Genomic DNA, 23,049 nt, shown 5'->3' with positions numbered 1-23,049 from the left:
TTACCCAGAAAGCCCCAGGGTCACGTATACGCCATGGCGTCACTAGCGTCATGCTGTCGTTGGCAACGGCGGAGGCTGGAGCGGGAAGGAGACAACTAGTGCCGTACAGTTAAACAGTTAAATTGCTGTTTACCTGTTCGCCGAGAGCACTGAGAAAGCCTCCATGTCTTTAAACAAATGATGTAAAACAAAAAATGTTTTATCGTTTTCATTTATGCGGAACGAAGGAGTAGCTATCAACTGTCTGCTTGCTAGCATACATCCAGACTGAAACGTCAACAGGTGGATTTTCCATTTGCGATATCTATCAATGGCTTCAAAAGGTAAAAAGGACTCTAAAGTTTTGATTTAAAGTAGCTAGGTAACGTATGGGTACGCCACGTACAAACACGGAGACTGCTTAACTTTAAAACACAGTTAATGTTGTTGTAAATGTACTGCTGTTATCCTGAAGTCCACCTTAACAGTTCATTAACCGTGTTTTGATTTTGCAGGCTGGCAGCATCCTTATGTCAACATATTCAAACATGTCAGAGTTGAAGACTGGAAGAGGTCAGCAATGGAGGGAGATGTGTCGACATACACGGTAACTTTGTACACACATTTGATATGTAAAGTTACAACTAAACTCTATATCAAACTCTTAAACCTTGTAGGAATCAAAGGTGGTCATAAAACATTCATTTGAAGCACAGCTATGTTTTATAGCAGCCTCAGGATGTCCAAGTGTGACCTGTTGTCTCCTTACATAGGGTTTGAGTTTGTTTCTTAAAAGATAGATGGAAATATCATCTTATCAGCTGACCTTTTTAATTTTCCATTAAATCTCCCAGGATAAGACGCTGAGGTGCCCGGTGTTCAGGATCAAGGGTCCTGTTCCAGCCAACAGCTACATCCTAATACCCAAAAACAGCAACAAGTCTCTGGGCCTCACAGGCCGCTTCTTCTACCTTCTTTTCAGGCCCACCCCAGCCAAATACTTTGTGGTTCACCTGGATGTCGCTGCAGAGGTATGAAACCTGTTTTTATTGTACAATCCTTGGCATATGTGATTGAAATCTAGAGCACTGACAAGTTTTTGGTACATAGATGATCTATGATATCACAAATCCCTTTATTTTTGTATTAACACTTACGCAAAGTTTATTTTAAGATCCATCAAGAGACAAATCCACAGCTCCATCTCAGTAGCTTTCTTTGTTACTAACATTTCAAAGTTTGTCATTTTTCATGTGTTGGCTTTACATTCTAATTGAAATTCTAAATTGCTTTGCTGCAATAGAATATATCCATTTGTGTGAAAGCTATTTTCCACCTGCTGTCTTTACAATTTGTTGCAGTGATTGGTCTAATGTGGGTAAATCCAAGTGATTCTGTGTCTCACATTGTCTCATGTGAGGATCTCAGACTGCTCAGAGAAAGATACTATTTTAGTACTTTTCAGTACCCCATTAACTTGCTGAGTTTGGAGATATTAAACCTGTAATTGTTTGAAAGAGACTGAGACCTCCAGAAGACATCTTTCCCTCTCTGTCTGTGCTGTGATGTGTAGGAGGGCCAGGTGATCCGTATCTCCTTTTCCAACATGTTCAAAGAGTTCAAGTCCACAGCTACGTGGCTTCAGTTTCCTTTCCTGTGTGGAGCTGCAAAGGATTCAGTTTATGACACAACATCAAAATCTGCAAGACATGGTAAATAACATGCAGCCACACTTGGTTGACATAAGCCATTTGCTCATGATCTGAACAATGTTACATGTGCACCGTGCTGGTAGTGTTTGTGTTTATGTGATCCAGGTTTGGTGGGTCCAGCTCCTACATCAGTGCGTTGGACCTGCCTGATGTTGGATCTGCAGTATACACTTTCTGTCTACCTCAACCGTTGCTACAGTCACCTGAAGAGCATCAAGCTGTGTGCTAACATGGCAGTGAAAAACATGTTTACTAGTGACCTGTTGCTAGATCCAGGTGAGAAGTTTACATTTGCCCTAAACTAGTTATGTTTTCTGTTTTTTTTTCTGTATTACTGTACTACTTTATAATATATACACCAACCAAGCATAACATTATGACCACCAGCCTAACATTGTGTAGGTCCCCTTTTTCCACCAAAGCCCTGATCCATCGAGGCACTGACTCCACTAGAAGGGGTGCTGTGGTATCTAGCACCAAGACCTTTGCAGCAGGTCCTTTAAGCTCTGCAAGTTGTATTGTGGGGCCTCCATGGATCGGAAGTGTTTGTACAGCTCATCCCAAAGTTGCTTGATTGGATTGGGATCTGGAGAATTTAGAGGCCCAGTCAGCACCTTTAACTCGTGTTCCTCAAGTCATTCCTGAACCATTTTTGCATAGTAACACCCTATGTTATTGTGCTAAAAGGGGCCACTACCATCTGGGAGTACTGTTTCCATGAAATGGTCTACATGGTCTACAACAATGTTTGTAGCATTAGCCGCTTCACCTGTGAGTGGTCATAATGTCATGGTTGATCGGCACACTTTAATTTACACTTGGTTGCCAGTTCACTGGGTACATTAATGGAAACAAATGCGTTCTAATGTAACAGTTTGCGCTATATCTTGGCTAGTGAAGGTTGTGGTATTCAGCCTTTGTTGGAAATAACTGAGAGAGCTGTTGATTCAGCTGTGTTTTTATTTTGGAGGCTGTGCTTTGTAGTACTATTGTAGCTGTATTATATTGTACTGCCACATGTTTCTATTATTTTGACAACCCCATTTTAGACAACAACCTAGGATAATATAACAGAAACACTTTTGAGTTTAATTCGATTTACTTTAACAACACCACAAACTACATCCTCCAGAATGATCATATGATTGAATTATCACTTTTCCTATGCCTTTTTAGTGTAAACTGAACATAATGACAGTCGTGAAGCGGGTTTAGTGCAGGGCTGTTATATTAGAATGCTAATGTTTTGGCAAGTGCGTGTATATGTGAACTTTCTGTTCTTTTCCTTTGAGTTTGGGTTGAACTTAAAATGACCAATTCGATGTATGAAAGAACTGAAAACAGTGTCAGAAAAGGAAAAACATTGTTAATTAATAGAGCCTTTGAGACGTTTGACAATCTCAAATCCTTATTCAAACCACTCAATTCAATGATGAAATCCTACATTAGTAAGACATATCTTTCACACATATTTAATGCAGTAAAAGGTTCATTCATGGCAGACTCTCAAATCTCTGATTCAGTTTCCTTCTCTCTCAACAGGAGTTTCCTTCAATGAAGCCAAACTAATGGGTTTGGCCTCTTCTCAGGGCACGGGTCCTATGCCCAGAGACATGTCATTCCCTGTACCCAAGGGAGGCTCCTGGCATGACATCTATGACTACATCAAGTACAGTTACCTCACCAGAAAGTGCAACATTGACATTGTGTTAATGACAAATCTACCTCAAACCACTTATCTGTACTCACAAAAACATCTGATTCCGTATATGTGCTGTGGTCAGGATCAGCCTCATACCTAAACTGTCTTGTTTTTACCATTATTATTAACTGTTATAAAAGATTAGTGTGTGTGGACTTGTCTCAAGGGTATCATTAATTTAAAAAGCTAATCTTGTCCAACAGGTTCCCCTCAGAAGGCACACAGTTACCTTTTGACTCCATTCAAAAAGACAATCGACAGCCAGAGGCTAGTAAGTTATGAAAAGTCAACTGTGCAACATTCATATTGTATTTTTTGCTACTAGATTTTTCTTAAAACCATGAAATAATTGCTTTAACAAAATCGTTTTACCAGGAAAATCTCATTAATTAATTTACTCTCCACCAGGAACATATTTTGCTTTTCAATTTTCAGTGCATAGCTTCAGTTTAATCTAATAAACTAATATTGTGGATGACTTGCTTCCATCTCTCTGCCTTTCCCAGTACGTTCTTCCAACCATCGAAGTCCTGTGAGAGAAGAGTCTCGCTGCGTCAACCTCAGCAAACCAGTTCAAGACCGTGTGTCCCTCATCCAGGAAATCACCACCCCAAAACTAGTACAACTGATGTTATTTTGCATCTTATATTAAATCCCTTTGTTTGAACTCAGCTTGGCCTTTTTAGATGGCTGAGCGTTAGTCTTTGTATTGCAGTAATGGCTTCCCAGGAAGCTGCTGTTTGAATTATTTTTGCCTTCTGTTATAGCTCCCAAGGAATCAGACCCCTGTGGTAACCAACATACCCGAGCTGGGTGTAGTCTCCACTCAACAGGAGGACTGGCTTTGCTATAATGATGGCCGACGCCAGGAGTCATCACTCTCCAGTTCACACCAGCCACCCTGTGATATGGATGATGGTGGAGTTCACGTTTATGTGCATGCCGAGGATGACTTTGGCAAACGTGGTGATGAAAGTGAAGAAGAGGTGATGCTGTCTGACAAGACTGTATATGTCAAAGCATGAAATAATCAATGGTCCACTATTTTCCTCTCTCTTTATTGAGGCCAAGTTCATTTTTTGTAGCTTTTCTTGACTATGCAATGCCTTTTGTACAACTGAGTGACCACTCTAGAAAACTTGTTGACTTTGTCATATTTCAGATTTTGTTCACTCCTGTTCCCCATCCTGTCTCTTTGTCATCGTCCAAAGAAACTAAACAACGGGTAAGAAATAAAGACAGTGGAGAGTTTTGTCAAGTAATTTGAGAGTAATTTGTTGAATATTATAATGCCTATGCTTTTTTTCTGGTCTCCTAATCAGAAGCTGCTCCCAGATCCAATTCTGAGACTCAGTCGAATCATTGGCTTTGGAGGAGCCACTACTAAATGTGTATGCTCATACACTCACATTCACACATAGTTTAAAGACAACAAATAAAGCACATAACCTGAAAGAGATTTAATATGTGTTCTTTATTTCATTATAGGTTCTGTTGACTAAATTGGGTGATGAAGTGGTGTATCCATGTCATGCCATTATTGTATCTATGAAGATATCCTCTAACCAGCAAAGGTTCTTTATTGGCCACACTGATAAGGTAGAGGATCTTTGGTGTGTTGCTTAACTTCATAAAATCTTTTTTTTTAAATTTAAAGTGCAATTATATTCTGTCATTTTGTACAAATTCTATTCTCATAACACCACCTTGTGTTTTCTGTGTAGGTGTCTGCACTTGCTTTTAATGGCAACACAACACTACTGGCCTCAGCACAAACTGGCAACAATGGTCTAGTTCGATTATGGAACTACCACAAAGGAAACTGCCTGACCATGGTCAGGATCCATGCTCACTCGTTATCCTGCCTGAGGTAACCAATTGCGTGCTGACATGGACAGATTAAGTCTAAGCCGATGTTAAACACTGCTCACTCAAACTGATTTTGAATTTTTATTGATCTCTCCATTTTGAAGCTTCTCATATGGCGGTGGCATCCTCTGTGGAGTGGGTAAAGATAGCCACAATAAAAACGTAAGCTTTGCTAATGCAAACATCTAAAATTCATTATTTTCATAAAGGCTATTAGTGCTTTGTGCTTTCAGAATTTATAGAGAGAACGATGAGTATCATTAAAGCAAGATTAGCAACAGCAGACATTATTGCCTTGACTGACTAGATCTGGATATTTTTAATAACAGGCTGTACTATGACATGCTCTAATTACTTAAAGTCTGTAACTCTGCAAAGCTGCCATATGTTTGTTTCTGTTTGTCATCCTGTTCTAACTCAATCTTTCATAGATGGTGGTGGTGTGGAACACTATGAACGTTAGTAAAGGTGGAGAGGTGACCATTTTGGCCAAAGCACACACAGAAGTTGACATTCACACCATGAAGGTTGCCTTCTTTGATGATACAAGGTAACCTCCCTATGCTATACCTTTTTTTTTTTTGTGCATGTTAAAGTATCTGGATGCATATATACGCCCACCTGTTGGAACCTAACATGGCAACTGTTACTGTGTGTGATATCTGTTGTATTTAGTCAGATAATGTCGGGAGCTGGTGATGAGTCACATATTCAACATTTTTACATTGATTCAATCTTAATGAATGTCTAGCAATTTCAGAATAGAAATGTGTTTTCAGACATAAAGGGACACTGACATTATACCATGGACACACTGAAAAACAAGTTTCTATAAGTCCAGGTTTTACTGTACAGTATTTACACACCACACTCACATAGACAAAAGTAATACATTCTCAATAGGTTCATAATTATAGGATGAGCATTGATGCAGTGGTTGAGAGACACTTATGACTCATTGTACATAAGTACTAGTTGTTCTATATAAGTCTGAGGAAGGTATTACATTCCTGTGATGAGACTGCTAATGAATACAACATACAGCGATATGCCTAAGAGCTCTGACAGTTATCCTCCTGCCTATAGGGCGAAGAATAGCATGCCATTCTTGGAATGCCACATTAGCATAATGTGATTCACAGATGGTTCCTATGGCACTTTGGGGCCAGAGAGAGGTGGATGTGTGGTTTGTTGGTCGGCTCTAAGTTCTCAAATTAGTGATCTTTCCATTACTGGCAAACAGGTCAATATGGAAATTTGTTGTTCTATACAAGGAATAAGGATTCCCGCTTATGGAATGAGGTGTTCTGCTCAAAGAGCTTTTATCCTGCAGATGTATCTGAATTGATTGCTCCATTCTGACACAAACACACCTTCATTTTCAGGTTATTCTTACTACAGGAAGCTATAGATAGGAGTGTAATAAGAGAGTATGGAATGGACGGGTAGATTCTAGCCGCAGCAAAAGGAAAGAATAATGCTTGTGCAGTGAATTATAAATCTGAAACCACAGGTTAAGCTGTAATTGTTCTGCTTTCAGGATGGTGTCTTGTGGTCGTGACAATATTCGTCTGTGGCGAGTACGGAATGGGACACTGCGCTCCTGTCCAGTTAATCTGGGTGAATACCACTCACTGGACTTCACCGATGTGGCCTTTGAGGAGGGAAACTCTTCCAACCAGAGTCTTGATGATCGAGCACTGTGAGCAAACAAATCTGTTATTCCAACGATTTAGGTTTACCTTTGAATGGAAGGAGTTTGAATCTAATCAGAATCCACTGAAAATGTTGTTATTAAAATGACTGTGTCCTGCCGTGTCTCCATAGATTTGCCAGCAGTCGGAGTGGCCATATCTTTGAGATCGACTACAGCAGAGTTCTTATTAGAAATGTGAGGAGGCTGTTGCCTGCACAGCGGCAGCATGCAGACCGCAGGGAGAAATGGACTTTCAACACAGGTGGGTCTGAAATCAGTTGGACAGAGAAAGTGCTTGTTATTTACTAGTTTAAAGTAGGGGTTATGCAGAAGGAAAAACTTGTGTGAGCCACAAGAATTTAATTTCATGGGCACAAGCCTCAGGCATAGTTATTGCTTGGCTGAACATAACCTTAACCCAGGCCTTAAACATAAAATATTAATGATTTGTGTTATGTGGACGTGCGTATTGCCATCAAAAGGGTGTGGTGTCCTCATAATGTGACTATGTAAACAGATTTATGTTCCCACAGCAACAGTAATATCATACATATGTATGTGTGTGTCCCATCCCAGGTCCAGGCATTGCCATCAATAGCATTAGTGTGTCCTCATCATTCTGTGCCACAGGCTCTGAAGATGGCTTCCTGCGACTCTGGCCCCTTGATTTTTCTGCTGTCTTCCTGGAGGCTGGTAGGCACAGCAGGGAACGATGTATCATTTACTTGCCACAAACAAGCTAACAGCTCTCACTCCACAGGCAGAACTTTAATAGATATGTTCGTTGGTTTGCACTGGGATGCGTTTGCATGTTGCATCTGTCCTGGTAGACGGTCTCAATTAAAAAGAAATAAGAGCCAATAAACCACTAACCTCAAAGGCAGGAGTCTGTCTCACAGGCATGGCTTACATTCACAATCTTCAACACTTCCTCTGCCTTTGCTGCATAATTTCTGTTGTCTTTCAGCTTTAAAGTGTGCAACAATGTTACAAATCTTTACACACAAGGCTGTATATACACACATGGACAATATAATTGGTACCTTTCTGTTAAAGAAAGAAAACTTCTACTGTCTTAATAAAGCCCCTAATTATGATGCTATCCCAACTATTAAAAACTATTTATATAGAATATGACACATGAATAAGATTGTGCGTTTTTGGATCTTGGATTTAGCGACATATATCAGTAACCTGTGCAGTTCATATATAAAAATAATAAACATAGACTGTTGAGACGTGGTATTATATGGACAACTGTATGTAAGATTAAATAAAATATCAGTGAATAAATCCAGTTTATAATTTGGCTTATAAAGTTACTAGCTTAACTTTATAAGTTAGTAGTTCACGTTATTAACAGTATTAACATTGTGTGGGAGACACTGGTCTGTCAATGCACACATGGCATCATCACACAGAGAAAACAAGCTATTTAGAGAAAAACAAAGTGTCATTTTTCCCCAGAGCATGAGGGACCTGTGAGCGTGGTGTTAGTCTCATCTGACAGCCTTCAGGTCCTGGCAGCCACCTCTACTGGCAACCTGGGTGTCCTCGATGTGAGAAGCCGCGGTTACAACACACTAATGAGGTCACACACAGACACTGTGCTTGGCTTCAGTGTGGATGGCATTCATCGACATCTAACAACAGCCTCTTCTGATGGCAGCGTGCGCATTTGGAATATGGATTCCCTGCATCAGGTCAGTCAACATTTACATGTGTTCAGCAGCTACAGTTACATTTCTAGAATAACTTTTTTTGTTGAACTACAAAGACTGACAAAGGGTCTTTGAACACAACCTGACTTAATCACTGGCATTCTGAGTGGTTTTGTGTCAATTGGTTTTGTGTTTCTCTGTTGAAGCAAGGCCACACAAGGCTTTGTTGGCAAAACTGTAACACTAGTCTATGTCAGTCTATGTGGGCACCACAGTAATAATTCCTTGAGTCAGTGTCGCAGTGTTTCTTAGAGTTTATTTGTACAACTTTTCTACTTAACCTAGTGTCCCATTATTTAGAAATCCTACATCATTATAGCAAGTAGTATTATTACCTTCTTTTTTAATGTGCTTTTCTAATGAATATGTTTTTGAAGAATCTGGCACTGTCCCCATTACTACAACAGAAATGTATCTAATATTTAAATACATTTCTATCCTGTTTTTAGTTGTATGACTTTGTGTCCGAGGACAGCCCGTGCTCTGTGGCCTTCCACCCAAGCGAGCAGATCTTCTCATGCGGCTTCAGCTCTGGGGTCATCAGAATCTTTGACATCTCCAGTGCCAAACTGCTTGCTGAACATAAGTATGTTGTAACTAATCTGAAAACACGACCAGTGGCAGCAGTTCAGTTCTTCTTTAGACATCAGAATCTTGCACTGGTGTAGTTACTGACAAAAGGACACCATCATTGCTGTTAAGTAATGAGAATAATTTCTTCTTCTTTTTTACATGCTTAAATAGGCAGCACAGAGGTGAAGTGGTGGGTCTCACCTTCTCTCCGGATGGGGAGTTCATGTACAGTGCCGACTCCCTGGGTTCTCTGGCATATTATAACTCCTCTGAGGAAGATTACAATGTGATCAAAGTTGCATGTATGTATATAAATGCACAAACACACCATAAGTTTATTTCATTAGATCATATGTTACTCTTAAATTTATTAAAAGAAAAAGATAAAATAATCAGAGAAAAACACTCTTATGGACGCAGTATTAATAATTTAGATTTTCAGAATCAGAATCAGACTTTATTGCCAAGCATGTTTGTACATACAAGGAATTTGCTTTGGTCCAAAAGAAAAAGACCGTGGCTACCCTCCGCGGAGCCATCTTAGGAAAATTGGGGGCAGAAAGGGGAGAAAAGCAAGAGGAGACATTTGCTCCCACTTATTATGCAGATCACTTCCAATGCGGACATATTTATAGGCTGTTTTATACATGCAAGAAGTTTAAGGTTTACTTATAAAACCAGGTGACTGTGGCAGCCTTAAAAACATTCAGCATTTCTTTCTTGAAGTGCTTCATGCGATTACGTGATCATCACGTTTTTATCCAGAATGATATATATAGTAATCTGGCATTCTCTCTATATGTTCAGTGTTTTCTGTGCTGCTCACTGCCACACAACCTCAGGATACATTTGGGATGGCCATGAAATGCTGCTCCTTTTGTTTTCTCCAAATATATCTTGTGATTGCAGCCAAAGAGCTCAGTTTTCTCCACAGCACCTGTTTCCAGAACAACGTTTTCCTATCCAGATGTGCATTTGCATTGATATAGTCACTAACTCGATAGCTGATCAGTTTAAACACCATACACAGGTTAGCAGACAGGCAAGTCAGTCGGCTACACACAATTTTTACTGTGTGCTGTACCTAATTGTCCAGGTAATCTGGTGACCCGAGGCACTGATCGCGCTCCCGATGCTCTCACAGTGAGCAGTGACAGCCGCTGTCTGGCTTTTGTTGGTCCCTCGGAGTATGTTGTAACCATCGCTGATGCGAGGTCTCTGGATGAGGTATTTTACATGTTATCAGCAACATTTGCTGCGTTGCACAGTAAAATGAAGATGAGATTTTGCTTATTATGTGTGATGTTCCTTCTGGGTTATGTCAAAGAAGAGATGAGGCTCCCACAATGAAACAGTATGGTTTTACCATTCCCAATCTGACCACCAAATGTATTCACTGCATGACCTTAGCTCTTAGCATGTTGATACAGGTGTCATACTGTGCTCATTTGTCCACATTGACCTATGCTTTCTTCTTGTAGTTACTACATGTAGATGTGAGTATTTTGGATGTAGAGAGCCCCCGTTTGGATTCTGCGCTGAAGGTCAGCTTCTCTCCGGCCTCCAGTGAACACTTGTTAGTTACCACATCTGCTAACAAGATCCTCTGGGTTAGCACCAAGACAGGCCGTCTCCTCCGAGAGGTAACTCATTATAAATACATTTGTAAGAGCAAGCAGTTGGTTTTGAAATGAAAAGACAGTGCTTGGCTGAGCTACTATAAGGAGCCTTCATACCTTGTACAGTTGGTATCTGCACAATTATTTGACCCTTTTTCAATCATATGTGGGAGTTTTGTCTTCTGATTGTATTTCTGTCCTTCCAACAGGTCTCTAAGGTGCACAAACACCAGTGCTCTTCACTGGCCGTGAGTGAAGATAGTAGGTTCCTGCTGACAGCTGGACACAATGCCGTGAAAGTGTGGGATTATAAAATGCAGCTTGATATTAACTCACAGGTAGTCGGTCCCTTCTGCTGCATTAACTATTTTACAAGTATGTGTACTATGACATAATGGATCAGGTAATTTCAGATAGCTGCCTGATGATTGCAATTACACATAATTATTGTACAATTATGTAGTACAGCGGAGGCGTATTAGTATTTATTAGTAGCTTAAACATGTTTCTCTGTTCCAGATGTTCATAGGCCACAGTCAGCCTATTCGCCAGGTCAGCTTCACCCCTGACCAGATGGGTGTCATCTCAGTTGGAGATGCCATATTTCTATGGGACTTCCTGGCAAATCCTGTTGACTCTTTGACTGATAGCTGGTAATAATTAATTGTCAAACCATATTAGTGTGTTTCACTGTGTACTCTTCGTTGATAAATGGTAACTTCACATTTCCTTCATTCACAGTTCACCTCCCAAACGAAGCTCCACCTCAGCTCTGAAAACAGGTAACGTATTAAAGTTTAGTTCAGTCTTCTCATAATAATATAAACTAATTACAAATAAATAGACTCTTGTAACTTCATGAAACTGTTCAACCAGACACTGAAGTAAGCAGAGTACTGCTATCCAACGGGATGCCTAGACAGACTGCGCCCCTCCCCTCCTCACCACCACCACGACTGGACAACATCGCCACTGACCAAGTGTACCAGGGAGGTAGGCTTTCTTCTTATTCAGTTTTAAATTACTTACTTGTAAATCCTGTCTATGGTCATCTGTGTGATTAGTGCAAAGCTGAACATCTTAAGTTATTATCTCAGCAGTGGCTATATGAGTCAGTGCAGTAGAACAGATCTGCCCATGCAGTATTCAGTAGGAAACTCAAAATCTGAAATGAGGATGTGTCATAAGCAGCATTTTGTTCCAAATGCCAAGTCAATTTGGGCAGTTGTGCATTTTTGATCTTCAGGTTCAGTGCGCAGGAAATAAAATAATGGATACCGCTCTAAAATGCCATATCTCGCGGTTTGACGTCATTATTGAAAAAACTGTGTGGGAGATATAGCAATTATTTTAGAAGTGCAGTTTAGACTGAAGTGGCCTTGTATATGAGCCATGAGCAGAAAATTACTAGCATTGCACTTTATCATTTCATCACATAGCAAAAGCAACCACAGAGCTTTTCAGATATTACATTTACTGAATATCATTCATTCATTCATTCATCGCTTGTCTTGTGAAGGGTCGCGGGAGGGCTGGAGCCTATCTCAGCTGTTATCGGGTGAGAGGCAGGGTACATACTGGATGGGTCGCCAGTCTATCGCAGGGCTTACTGAATATCACTTACTTTAAATATGTTAAAGCCAGAGAGACTCTACAACAAAGAAAAATGTGGCTGCAGTTAAGGCCTAGGGTTGTCACTTTAAAGGATTTTACACAAAAAAAAATGAAATAAGATAATGTTGTTTAAACTCATGCATCTGTTTGATTACTTTTGAACACCATTTGCTAAAAGGGGAATAACTGAAATAATCCCAGAATCTAAATAACTTACTGTAAGTTCTTTTCTAGAGATGGTTTTCTCACTCAGAACCTGTTTAGAACCACCATTTATCCTAACATGCATGTGTGTGGGAGGATGTTGGAGCACCGGCAGAAAACCCTAAAAGACACACGGAGAAGATGCAAACTCCACATAGAAAGGCCTGCATTCATAATTCAGTAGACAATGGCAGTGTATTAACACAGCTGTAGTTTGCCAAATGCACGAAAGAGAATGTAATTTGCATTCATGTTTACTCGTCATTCATAATAAATAATGACACCTCAGCTGTAAACAAACATATACCATCTAATTATTTATTGAAGTGAATGATGAAAAGCTCCAGAGAATTTTTATGGGCTTTATACTTCCGTATAATTTTGAGTATATATCTCTGAATTGTTTGTTAATTTGCATATGCAACGGGCATGGTAATCATTCTGAGGTAAATCTTTACATGAGAATAAGTCTGGATGACACCTATACAATAAATAAACAGGACTCTGCAAAGAATTCATACTCCAAAAGTATGGTGCAATTATTACATGGTTAGTTTTCATTGATCAGTTCATTCCATACAAAGGAGTAAACATTTCATGTCCTGTCTCACTTAGCTTCAGGTTCCTTGTCTTTTTGTGATGACACCACAACAATCCCAGCCGTTCCAGTTCAAGACACTGGTCCATGTCCTTCCTCTGAGCCCAGACCTGCAGTCCCCTTCCTCAAAGTCACAGACCTGCTCAACAGGTCTCCCCTGAATACCAGTCACATGGAAACTGGTAAGTACCATTTGAGGTATTACCAGTGAACTGACTTTCTGGCAAATTTCATCCTTCTCTGCTTTTTAATTTGTGGTATTTTGTCATTTAGTTGAGTCCCAACGGAAGAAACCAGTACGTCCAGATTGTTACAGACACTTTATCCCACGTTTCAAGACTTCCACTGCTGATCAGGTAAAGAGTATTTTATTTAACGTTAGACTTCAGTCACTGAGCGTGTTTGCTTTTTGGTCTTATTGTTTTCTCTGATCCAGGCTATTGTAGCTCCACATCCCCAAGAAGAGGGCATAAAGCTGAAAGCAGTAATCGGCTATAATGGCAATGGGCGTGACAACATGGTGTGGAGCCCTGACCAAGGTTAGTATAATGAAAATATATAATATAATAACATTAAGCTACATTACACCAAATATTTACTAAAGCCAGACTGAATACTAAAATTTTCTCCAGTTGTTATATCAAGCAGTTCCTTTCTGTTGCAGGTTTATTTGCATACTCTTGCGGCTGTGTGGTGGTGGTGGAGTATCTTCATACAGGGAATCAGAGGCACTTACAGGGCCACAGTGAGGAGATCTCTTGTCTTGCGGTCACAAATGATGCACAGGTACATCAGTTTTATTTATATAGTTGTTACTTTCTACTTAAGAAGGGGAATGTTGTTTGGCCAGGCAACTGGTAAAAAGGAAACTAACGTCCTTTTCTCACCAGGAGATTAGAATCTATCTGATCTGGGAATGGATGCACTCTCAGCAATATGACATCTTTGTGTTGAACACTTGCCATAGTTGGTTGTCAGCAGTTAATCTTCTCAAGTCAATGGCTTTGAAAGCTTCTTAAACATCCTTTAGATGTGAAAAAATCGACAGAGTTTCTTTAACTGTCAGTGATCACAGTTAAAGCTGGAAAAACAGAAGATGATCTAAAGTTTTTTTTAAACATTTTAAGAATATTTAAGAGTTTGGTGAAAAATAACCAACTCCTCCATAGAACAGAAACTACTGGCTATCAGTCCAGCTTTGTGGGTATTTTTGAGAATGTGTCAAAAGATTTTATTCTGGGTCCACTTTTAGTCACTATTTTCACCACTGACTTAAGTGTACAAGTGGGAGAAACGGCTCAATTCATCTTAATGCGGACAATTGTATCCACAACAGCACCCTCTGTTGGCTAGTTCCTTTAAAGTGAATATTGCTACGCTTGTGCTACGGATGATAACTGACTCAGTGTTCAAAGCTGTACATTAAAAACATATTTATGAATGGAAAGCATAATTAAAAAGCAAAACTAGCATTTTTAATTTAAATGAGAATTAACTGTCAACCTTTCGGTCCAGTAAGAGTTATTACGAGGTAATTTATGTGCACTCTTACCCCTACTCTTCAGTCTTTTGATGCAGTCTGAGATTTGACTTTATTGGGTGGTAGTTGTTGGCAGTGAGAGGGAGAATTGCATTTCATTCTGTTAATTTTAATCATGTGGCTGCACTGCTGTCAGAAATCTTGGCCATGTGAATCAACTCTGTATTGTGTTTTTGTGTCTCTCTTATTTCCTGTCCAGACCGTGGCATCGGCCGCTGGTGGCAGTAACGGAGGCAAGAGCCTCATATGTATTTGGGACATCCGGAATGGAACATGTCGTAAAACCATCTCTTACCACATAGGGGAGGTGCAGAGTCTTACTTTTTCCCGCGATGACCGCTTCTTTCTTTCTGTTGGTTAGTATTTGAATTAGGCTGCAATATTTTATGTGCGCTCCATTAAATGAGTCAGATATTTATCACAGTTTCTTCATAACACCGTGTAGGAGATTTCTCTGACCCAGAGGTGGCTCTGTGGAGCACCAAGACCTTCCAGCTGATGTCCACTGTGAGTATGTCAGGACCAATTCATGACGCCGCCTTTAGCCCCTCAGCAGCCAGCCAAATGGCCTGTGTGGGCAGCCAAGGTGCTTACTTCTGTCTCATCCACACGCAAGGCTTGGATTTAAACCTCAAGGTAAATAACCACACTTACAGCATCACTCAAGATTTACTCACCTGTTCTGGAGCTTTTCAACATGTTCTGCAAAATAATTTATATACAGTTTTTGGATTTTACTTGTGTATTTACGTGGAAATGTAGGTCCAGAGGGTGAAAGCACCAGAAGAGGTGGGTGATGTGGAGCTGACTTCTCTGTGTTACCACATGGACTCCTTTCTGTTCACTGGCACCAATCAAGGACACATTTGTGTCTGGGATGTGAACACGCAGAGCTGCTTCATGACCTGGGAAGCCGATGAGGGAGAGATCGGTACAAGCAGACACTCTGTATATTCTGACAGCCGTATTCTTATAACTGTATTTTTTAGCTTAACGGTCTAAACAGGTATTCACACAGAAACAACAATACACAGCAGCATTGTTCTTTTAGTCATGCGCCTTACATTTACTTTTGTTCAGGGCTTGTGCAAATGGTAACTGAACTGATGGGGTTTCTTGGTGTAGGAGTGCTGCTGTGTCAGGGGAACCATCTGTTGACGGGCAGCAACACCCGCTGGTTGCGACTGTGGGATGTCGAAGCTGTACATGCTATGAAGCCTAGGGACAAGGTCTGCGATGGAACACAAAGGTCTGTTGCTGATTTTCTAATGACCTTTCCTGTGTCTTATCTTGGGAGTGTTCTCTCTCTTTAAATGTCTTTTGTGATAGATACTTACATACCATCTGGAATTAGTTTACATAGAGGAACACAATGACAGAATTTTACAGTTTTTATCCTAAGGAGATAAAATTGTCTTTCAATTTAGCTTTATACTCTTTTCATGTGCTCAGCTAGATTCAGGGCATTGCGTTGGAAAGCTTAAAGGCATTGCTACAAATTTTGGACATGGTGTTTTTCTCTCTGTAGTCCAATTCATCCTGAATCATCTCAATTGGGTTTATCAATACATTTAACATCCTCCATGATTGCAGATATCCTACATTCATCTTCTCTATGTCTCACACAGACACAACAGTGTCTTCTCTTTGGTCTCCCTCAGTGGTGGTTCCTTTGCGGTGCTTTTACAATAAAGGCCTCCTTCAAACAGCTGTAGTTGAAATGTGCTCTTTGAATTGTGGTAATCATTGATGTGGCCTCTAATCTGAGGTGCTGTTGATTGAGTTATTCAAGGTCAGTACCATTTTTCCTGGGTAAATCCTCATCGTGAAGTCCAGTGCTTCTGAGTTGACTGACTTTTATGTCTTAAAGTAATCACTGACATTTCGCTTTTCTTGGTAGAGCAGTTCTTGTTGCAGTATCACAGTTATATTAAACAGTTTGAAAGTCTAGCTCAGTCTAAATGGAAACTTTCAGTTCGGAGCTACATGTGAACTGTTTTATGCTTGAACTAACGTTGAAGTGACACAGCTGCTAAAAAATACTGTAAAAAATTCAAACTTAGTTTTGAATTTGCAATTGAGTTAAACTTGAGAGAAACTGTGAAAGTTGACACTAAGAAAACAGCACATTAGCTGGGCAGAAAGGCAAGACAAGAAAAGTGTGTCCCTGTTTCCACTGGGAGGCTTTGATGCTCAAACAGCATCTGTGTGGAAACCTCATCACAACAGTCGTCTTTGGAGGATGCAGGCTAAAGTCATTTTGAAAATGTGTGCTGTGGACAGATAAAGCTAAAACTGAGCTAATGGGTCATAATTTCTCTGTTTGGAGACCAAAAGAGCAACATTTGGTGAAAAGATCCTTCATGTCAGCTGTTGAGGATAGGGCTGAAAATAACCGGCTTTGTGGTTGTGTGCCAAAATCCGCCATAAAATGTTTCAAGCAACTGCAGCTGAAGCTAAGAGTGTTCCTCACTCTGGGTAAAGTTTAAATATGCTGTGTGTGCTAACATCAAGTGGTGTACCAGGGAGAATGGGGGAATTTCTTCGAGCACAGAGAACTTTTTTAGCTGGATTTTGCACAGTTACAGTTAAATGTTAAATGCCTTTATGCCCACTGGCTTTAATATTTAATGTTCATCCAGAATCCCTACACTGAGAGGATAAAATGAAGAAATATCTGAAAGGCCAACAGTTAACAGTGGCATTATGATGTTTTTCAAAAACACCACATTACATCTCTCTCATTATAGTCTGTATAGTCTAATAATAAGACATAGATGACATCAAATGAAGCATAAAGTTGTTGGGTGCATCCACCTGTAAGGCTGTCATTTCGTTTCTATTTTTACATTCATGAAATAAAAGGTAATTATGGATTAACATGGAGCAAAGAGCTGAATAGCAGTTAACGACCATATGCAGAATAAATGTGACGCCAGCAGCTCTCTTAATTATAAACTGTGTTAATATAGATATATAATTATGGATAATTGCATAGTTTAAGGTGGTTTTTCACTCCATCTCTCTTGTCCAGTGTAAAAAAGGTGTCCCAAAAAAGGTGCAAAGGTTTGTATATGTATTGTTATAACCTGCTGAAGAATGAATATATGGTAACCTCTCGTCCAAGGGGCCATGTCTCCTTTTAATAACAGGATTGTTGTTTTTGGTCACCTGTGTCTGTCCTTCAGTGGGACAATGGTGATGCTGGAGCGTGAGATAATGCTGGATGGGACGACGGTCAGCGCAGCTTTTGATAACACAATGGACATGGGCATCGTCGGCACCACAGCAGGGACCCTCTGGTACATCAACTGGTCAGATAACAGCAATATCCGGCTAGTCAGCGGGCACAAGACAAAGGTACCAATGTGATGTTTGGGAAATAAAAAGAAATACATGACCATGTGCACTTCCTGGAACTCATAGCTTTTAACTTATTGTGTACAATACACTGTTTAACCGTAACAGTAATCAGTTGTGTGGTTAACATTGATCATCTTGTCATGATGTAATGTTCTTCTGGGAAACCTGGCATTTATGTGGATGTTAGTTTAATATCTACCACCACCTAAACGTTGTTGCAGACCAAGCAAAGCCTCTTGGCAGCGACAAGGTTGTGACTATGCAGTCCCACACTAGGACCACACTGGCCAGCCTTCAATCCCCACGTGGATGAATGAACCTTGACTACCCATAACACTGTTGCCAGTTCACCACTTTACCTCCCTTGGATCACTTTTGGTAGGGACTGACCACAACAGGCTGGGAACACGCCACAACAGCTGCAGTTTTGGAAATGACCCAGCCGCCTAGTCTTCACAATTATGCCCTTGTCAAAGTTACTCAAATCCTTCTACTTGCCCATTTTTCCTGCTTCAACATCAACTCTGAAGACAAAGTACCTAATATATCCCACAGACTGACAGGTGTCATGAGAACGAGATGATCACCATTATTCACTTGACCAGTATATATGACCTGGTCATAATGTTCCAGCTGCTGGTGTATTTTAGTGATACACCTGTTATCTGTGGTTATATGTCTGCTAAAAGCTATAGCTGTTAACATGGAGGAAAATCTTGCTGAAGGTCTACAGGCTGGCACTGAAAAAGGCGACATCAAGCGTCCCATAATTTAGATGCCAGTCACACATCAAAGACGTCCCCATCCCCTGGGACGAAGAAGCTGCTCAGACAAGAGTGTTTGAACCAGAAATAAAGATTATGAAGTGGAAACTGAGAAACAGCAGGGAAGCAATTAACTGGCATTGTTAAGACTGTTGTTCTTTAAGACAACAGAAACATGAACAACTGTTTAATTCCAAATCAGTGATTTAGACTTTCTAGTAGTTCTGAGACCGGAAGCTAAAACAAACTCTCAAGAGCTTAGAGGAGAAGAAAGTATTTAATTAAGAAGAATAGTAAATTATATAAAAATAACACTTCATCAGCTTCTTTGTCAAATCAGTTTATTCTGGTCGGTAGGACATCTAGACTGTGGAAATCCCTGCTTGAGCACTTAAGTCTTATTATTGTGTATTATTATGGAATCAGGATATTTTTGTGCTATTGTGAGTTTTCTTATTTACTCAATCTGAAACAAGGGCAACTAGTATTGTAGAGTTTCTTGAAGATGTCTCTTTGCTCATCCAAGTAGCTTCTTCAGTTATAAACCTGTTTTTTCCACAATCAAAAGCAATACTGCTAATTATATTTGGAAGGCTTCATGCTCTCTGTGCTCCTCTCTGCTGTCCAGGTGAATGATGTAGTGTTTAGCTCTGATGAGAGTCACTTCGCCACCTGCAGCGAGGACGGCAGCGTCAGAGTGTGGTTAACCTCCAGCTATGAACTGGTGGTACAGTTCCAGGTGCTCAACCAGGTAATAGATTAAGCTGATTGGTGTCTTACTTACATTTTACAGCGATTTCTTTTTAGGCATACTCTTGTGAACACAGCAATGTTATGAGTAATTTGAACATTTTACTCTTTCTCTTTTTGATTCCAAATCAATTTGAAGTAATGTACATTTATCATTTGAGTCAGCTTCTAAAAACATTCAGGTCCTGCGCGTACCTTAAAGACTGTAACATGTGTGTCTCTTGGTCAGGCCTGTGGCTGTGTGTGCTGGAGCCCTTCTTCTGGAGAAGACCGTGCATGTGTGGCTGCAGGATACAGTGATGGTACCCTGAGGATCTTCCGGCTCGCCTCAACAGAGATGGAGATGAAGCTGCATCCCCATCAAGTGGCTGTCACTGCTATCCAGTACTCTGCTAGTGGTGAGAAAGGAGCACGATTACAAAAAGTGCATCTGTCTTCTATTTGCCTTCCTGATCTCCATCTACTTCTCTTAATAACTATTTATGAACTTGCTCCAATTATTGTAAAGGTTAAACACTAACACAAACACTGTGAAGGGTAAATGAGTGACACCCAGGTTGGACACGATGCTATTTTTATCCTACAGGTCATGTGATCCTTTCAGCTGGGAAGAATGGTCTGGTATCGGTCAGCAGTCCAATAAATGGAGCAACTATTCGTGTCATAAGGGACCACAAAGGAGCCATGGTTACCACAATCCAGTGTGTGAACGAACAGGTGGGCTCACTGACATGAAGAAGGCAGAGAAGGAAAGCTTCAGTAGAGCTTAATGTGGCAGCACAGCGGAAACTGTGACAGAAATGATATATACGTTCTGTCAAAGCATGTGGAAGTGCAATTAAAAATGGTTCTATGCTGTATAATGACCAGTCCACAGTATCAGCGACATTTATTTGTTTGAATATGCCGTGTGGATCACTGCTCTTTAACAAGAATCTTATCCCATTGGTCCATTTAGAGATGGTCTTATAATGCCACATGGTTCAAATGTTAATTTGTAACTTGGGGCACAGTAATAGAAAAAACTAGGCTTTTGAATACTGAATATATTTCTGTTTCTCTTTATGTTTTCAAATCTTCAGGGTTTTCTGACCTTTCCTTTTGTAAACCCTGCAGCTGGACACAGCTACTTAAAATAAAATAAAATGTATTCCTCTGGTTCTTGTGACATTTTACAGCATTTTTTTTTTTTTTTATCAGTATGTGCCTGACTCTCTTTTGTCTTCCCATCCCAAGTGTAAGAGTTTCGGGCTAGAAGGAAGTGAAATGTGGTTGGCTGCCAGCGCTGACAGACGCGTGAGTGTGTGGGCAGCCGATTGGTTGAAGGACAAGTGTGACCTGCTGGACTGGCTGTCATTCCCTGCGCCTGCCTATACTGCGGTACCATCTTTATTTTAAGTAACAGTACATGGTTAATGACTTGAAATGTCACTCCAAATTATGAGTGCTGTTGTATCTCTCTCTCACACACACACACACACATACTGGATATTCTTTTTGTTAAGACACACTGACATACTAGAAAAGTTGGTGGCAGTAACACAAGAAACTAATGCTTTTTTTTCATTTTGTTCATTGCCTGTGGAAATTGTGTTGTGTTTTTTCCTACACGTCTGTACAGTGCAGGGCCATGTACTTATTAGGAGGAAACATCATGCACTTGTAGCCACCTAATGATGTTGTAACTGTGTTGTAGGGAGACGCCATGCCACCCAGCATGGCTGCCTTCTGCCCAGAAGACCATAGCCTTGTGGTTTACACCGGCTACGGAGTGGAGAAAGAGCTTTCTTTTTACAGCCTGACTAAAAAACAGGTAGCACAGTTAAACCTCCCTCTGCTTCACTGCTCTAACATTACGATGTGAATTTTCCTGCACGCGTGCAGGGAACATGTCGCCGGTTCATACGCTGTTATGTTTTATTTTGCTACAGATTGTAAAAAAGATTGCCCTGCCCCACTGGGCCACGTGCATGAGCCTCTCACCTAAGAGTCACCTCATAGCTGTCGGATCAAAAGGTAAACCCTGATCTCTCTCTCTTTTTTTTTTTTTTTAACCACGTATCACCAAACGGTAATGAAATAAGAGACACAAGGATTCTGTGTAATACATTTTCTTTTGATTCATCTCTCATCAGAGCGAGTGCTGAAGTTGATCAAGACAACCAGCGGCAGGTTTCAGGACTTTCTGCAGCACAGTGACTCACTGCAGACATGTCACTTCTCTCCCACTGGAACACTTGTGTTTTCTGTGGCTTATAATGAGATCCTGCTGTGGGAGGTTCATGGCCTCTGATCTCTTTTTGAACATTGAAGGTTTATCCTCTTTCACATGTGCCTAAGTTTCATTGTTACTGTATAAAATTAGAACTTTTATCATATTTGTATTTTGGGGGAGATGGGTATAACTTGTGGATAAGCCTGTAGGGTTCATCTTGTTGGAGTTCATTTCAATTTTATATTTTTTACACGTATGGTTTTAAAATGTCCTTTATTAAACAACACTTTAAGTTGTTGTTCTTTTTTTTTTTATTGTGAGTTAGAATATGCATGAATACTGATGAGGAACTGACAGCTAATGGCATTAATATTATGCTTCTGTGGTAAATAGAACAGTGGATTGTGACCTGCTTTGAGATGGGATTTAAATAAAAAGCAGCAGGTAAAATTACAATCTGTAATGTGAGACGACTGCAGCAATGCCAGGATGAGCCACCACCTGCTGCAGCCAGACACAACATTATTTTGATCACAATAGAAGCATGTGTGTGCTGCTCAGTACACTTTGTACTGAATGTTCTTTATTTTCCATTTCTATAAAAGGACACCCTATTAAAAGCTTTTTATCTGTGACAAGGATTTGAATTCTGGCTTCTCAATTTGACTGACGGCCTCCATAATTAACCCTACTGTGTCACACTTCCCGCAGGGGTTTTCATCAGTTTGCTACTTAAATATTCAAAGATGTTGCCTGCACCGTGTGCAAACCGCCAACTCTTCTGTAATTTTAGAACAAATTACCTTTGAATGACACTGGTCTAATTATCTTATCTCTAATTTTAATATTTTTTATATTTTGACAAGTAAAGCAAGTGATTTCCACAACATAGACCGATACCACTGGGTCAGATACTTCGATACAGCTCCCTAAATGCACTGTGGCATGTATAATTTAAAAAGAAATTGTAAAACTGCTAAGTAGACAGTGGACAGACTGATAACCTCATTGGTAGGAGCAATTTATCCTTCCTTGGAGAGAAGAACAAAACCCTCATTCTGGCTTTCCTTCAGGCAGAAGTGGCTCTGTGGATGTTAAATGGAGGATTCAGGAGGTTTAAATTACTGAGA

General features: G+C 40.2%; 1 protein-coding gene across 1 annotated transcript; it reads left to right on the top strand.

Moving 5' to 3' along the window:
* Nucleotides 1-86: 86 nt before the first annotated feature.
* On the top strand, nucleotides 87-22,828 carry wdr90 (WD repeat domain 90). Its single transcript, XM_084567700.1, has 43 exons — nucleotides 87-323; nucleotides 495-586; nucleotides 834-1,010; nucleotides 1,553-1,691; nucleotides 1,797-1,967; nucleotides 3,234-3,360; nucleotides 3,597-3,664; nucleotides 3,900-4,012; nucleotides 4,161-4,379; nucleotides 4,556-4,618; nucleotides 4,716-4,784; nucleotides 4,882-4,992; nucleotides 5,118-5,263; nucleotides 5,367-5,424; nucleotides 5,694-5,812; nucleotides 6,803-6,964; nucleotides 7,090-7,220; nucleotides 7,535-7,651; nucleotides 8,426-8,661; nucleotides 9,129-9,265; nucleotides 9,424-9,554; nucleotides 10,349-10,479; nucleotides 10,734-10,895; nucleotides 11,081-11,209; nucleotides 11,391-11,524; nucleotides 11,613-11,653; nucleotides 11,748-11,864; nucleotides 13,305-13,469; nucleotides 13,561-13,643; nucleotides 13,724-13,826; nucleotides 13,952-14,073; nucleotides 15,027-15,183; nucleotides 15,273-15,463; nucleotides 15,590-15,758; nucleotides 15,953-16,076; nucleotides 18,016-18,187; nucleotides 19,583-19,705; nucleotides 19,934-20,102; nucleotides 20,291-20,421; nucleotides 20,941-21,084; nucleotides 21,401-21,517; nucleotides 21,636-21,720; nucleotides 21,840-22,828. Exons 1-43 carry the CDS (start codon nucleotides 311-313, stop codon nucleotides 21,995-21,997), a joined length of 5,526 nt encoding a protein of 1,841 aa, XP_084423826.1. The 5' UTR covers nucleotides 87-310; the 3' UTR covers nucleotides 21,998-22,828.
* The last annotated feature ends 221 nt before the right edge of the window (nucleotides 22,829-23,049 follow it).

Source organism: Chelon labrosus, assembly GCF_963514085.1.
Source record: "Chelon labrosus genome assembly, chromosome: 19".
Lineage (NCBI taxonomy): Eukaryota > Metazoa > Chordata > Actinopteri > Mugiliformes > Mugilidae > Chelon > Chelon labrosus.
This window is presented reverse-complemented; position numbering and strand designations above follow the sequence as displayed.

Coding starts and splice junctions, on each gene's coding strand:
- wdr90 (XM_084567700.1), top strand. Junction 21,085..21,400: donor CTGCGCCTGCCTATACTGCG/GTACCATCTTTA, acceptor ACTGTGTTGTAG/GGAGACGCCATGCCACCCAG. Junction 21,518..21,635: donor ACAGCCTGACTAAAAAACAG/GTAGCACAGTTA, acceptor ATTTTGCTACAG/ATTGTAAAAAAGATTGCCCT.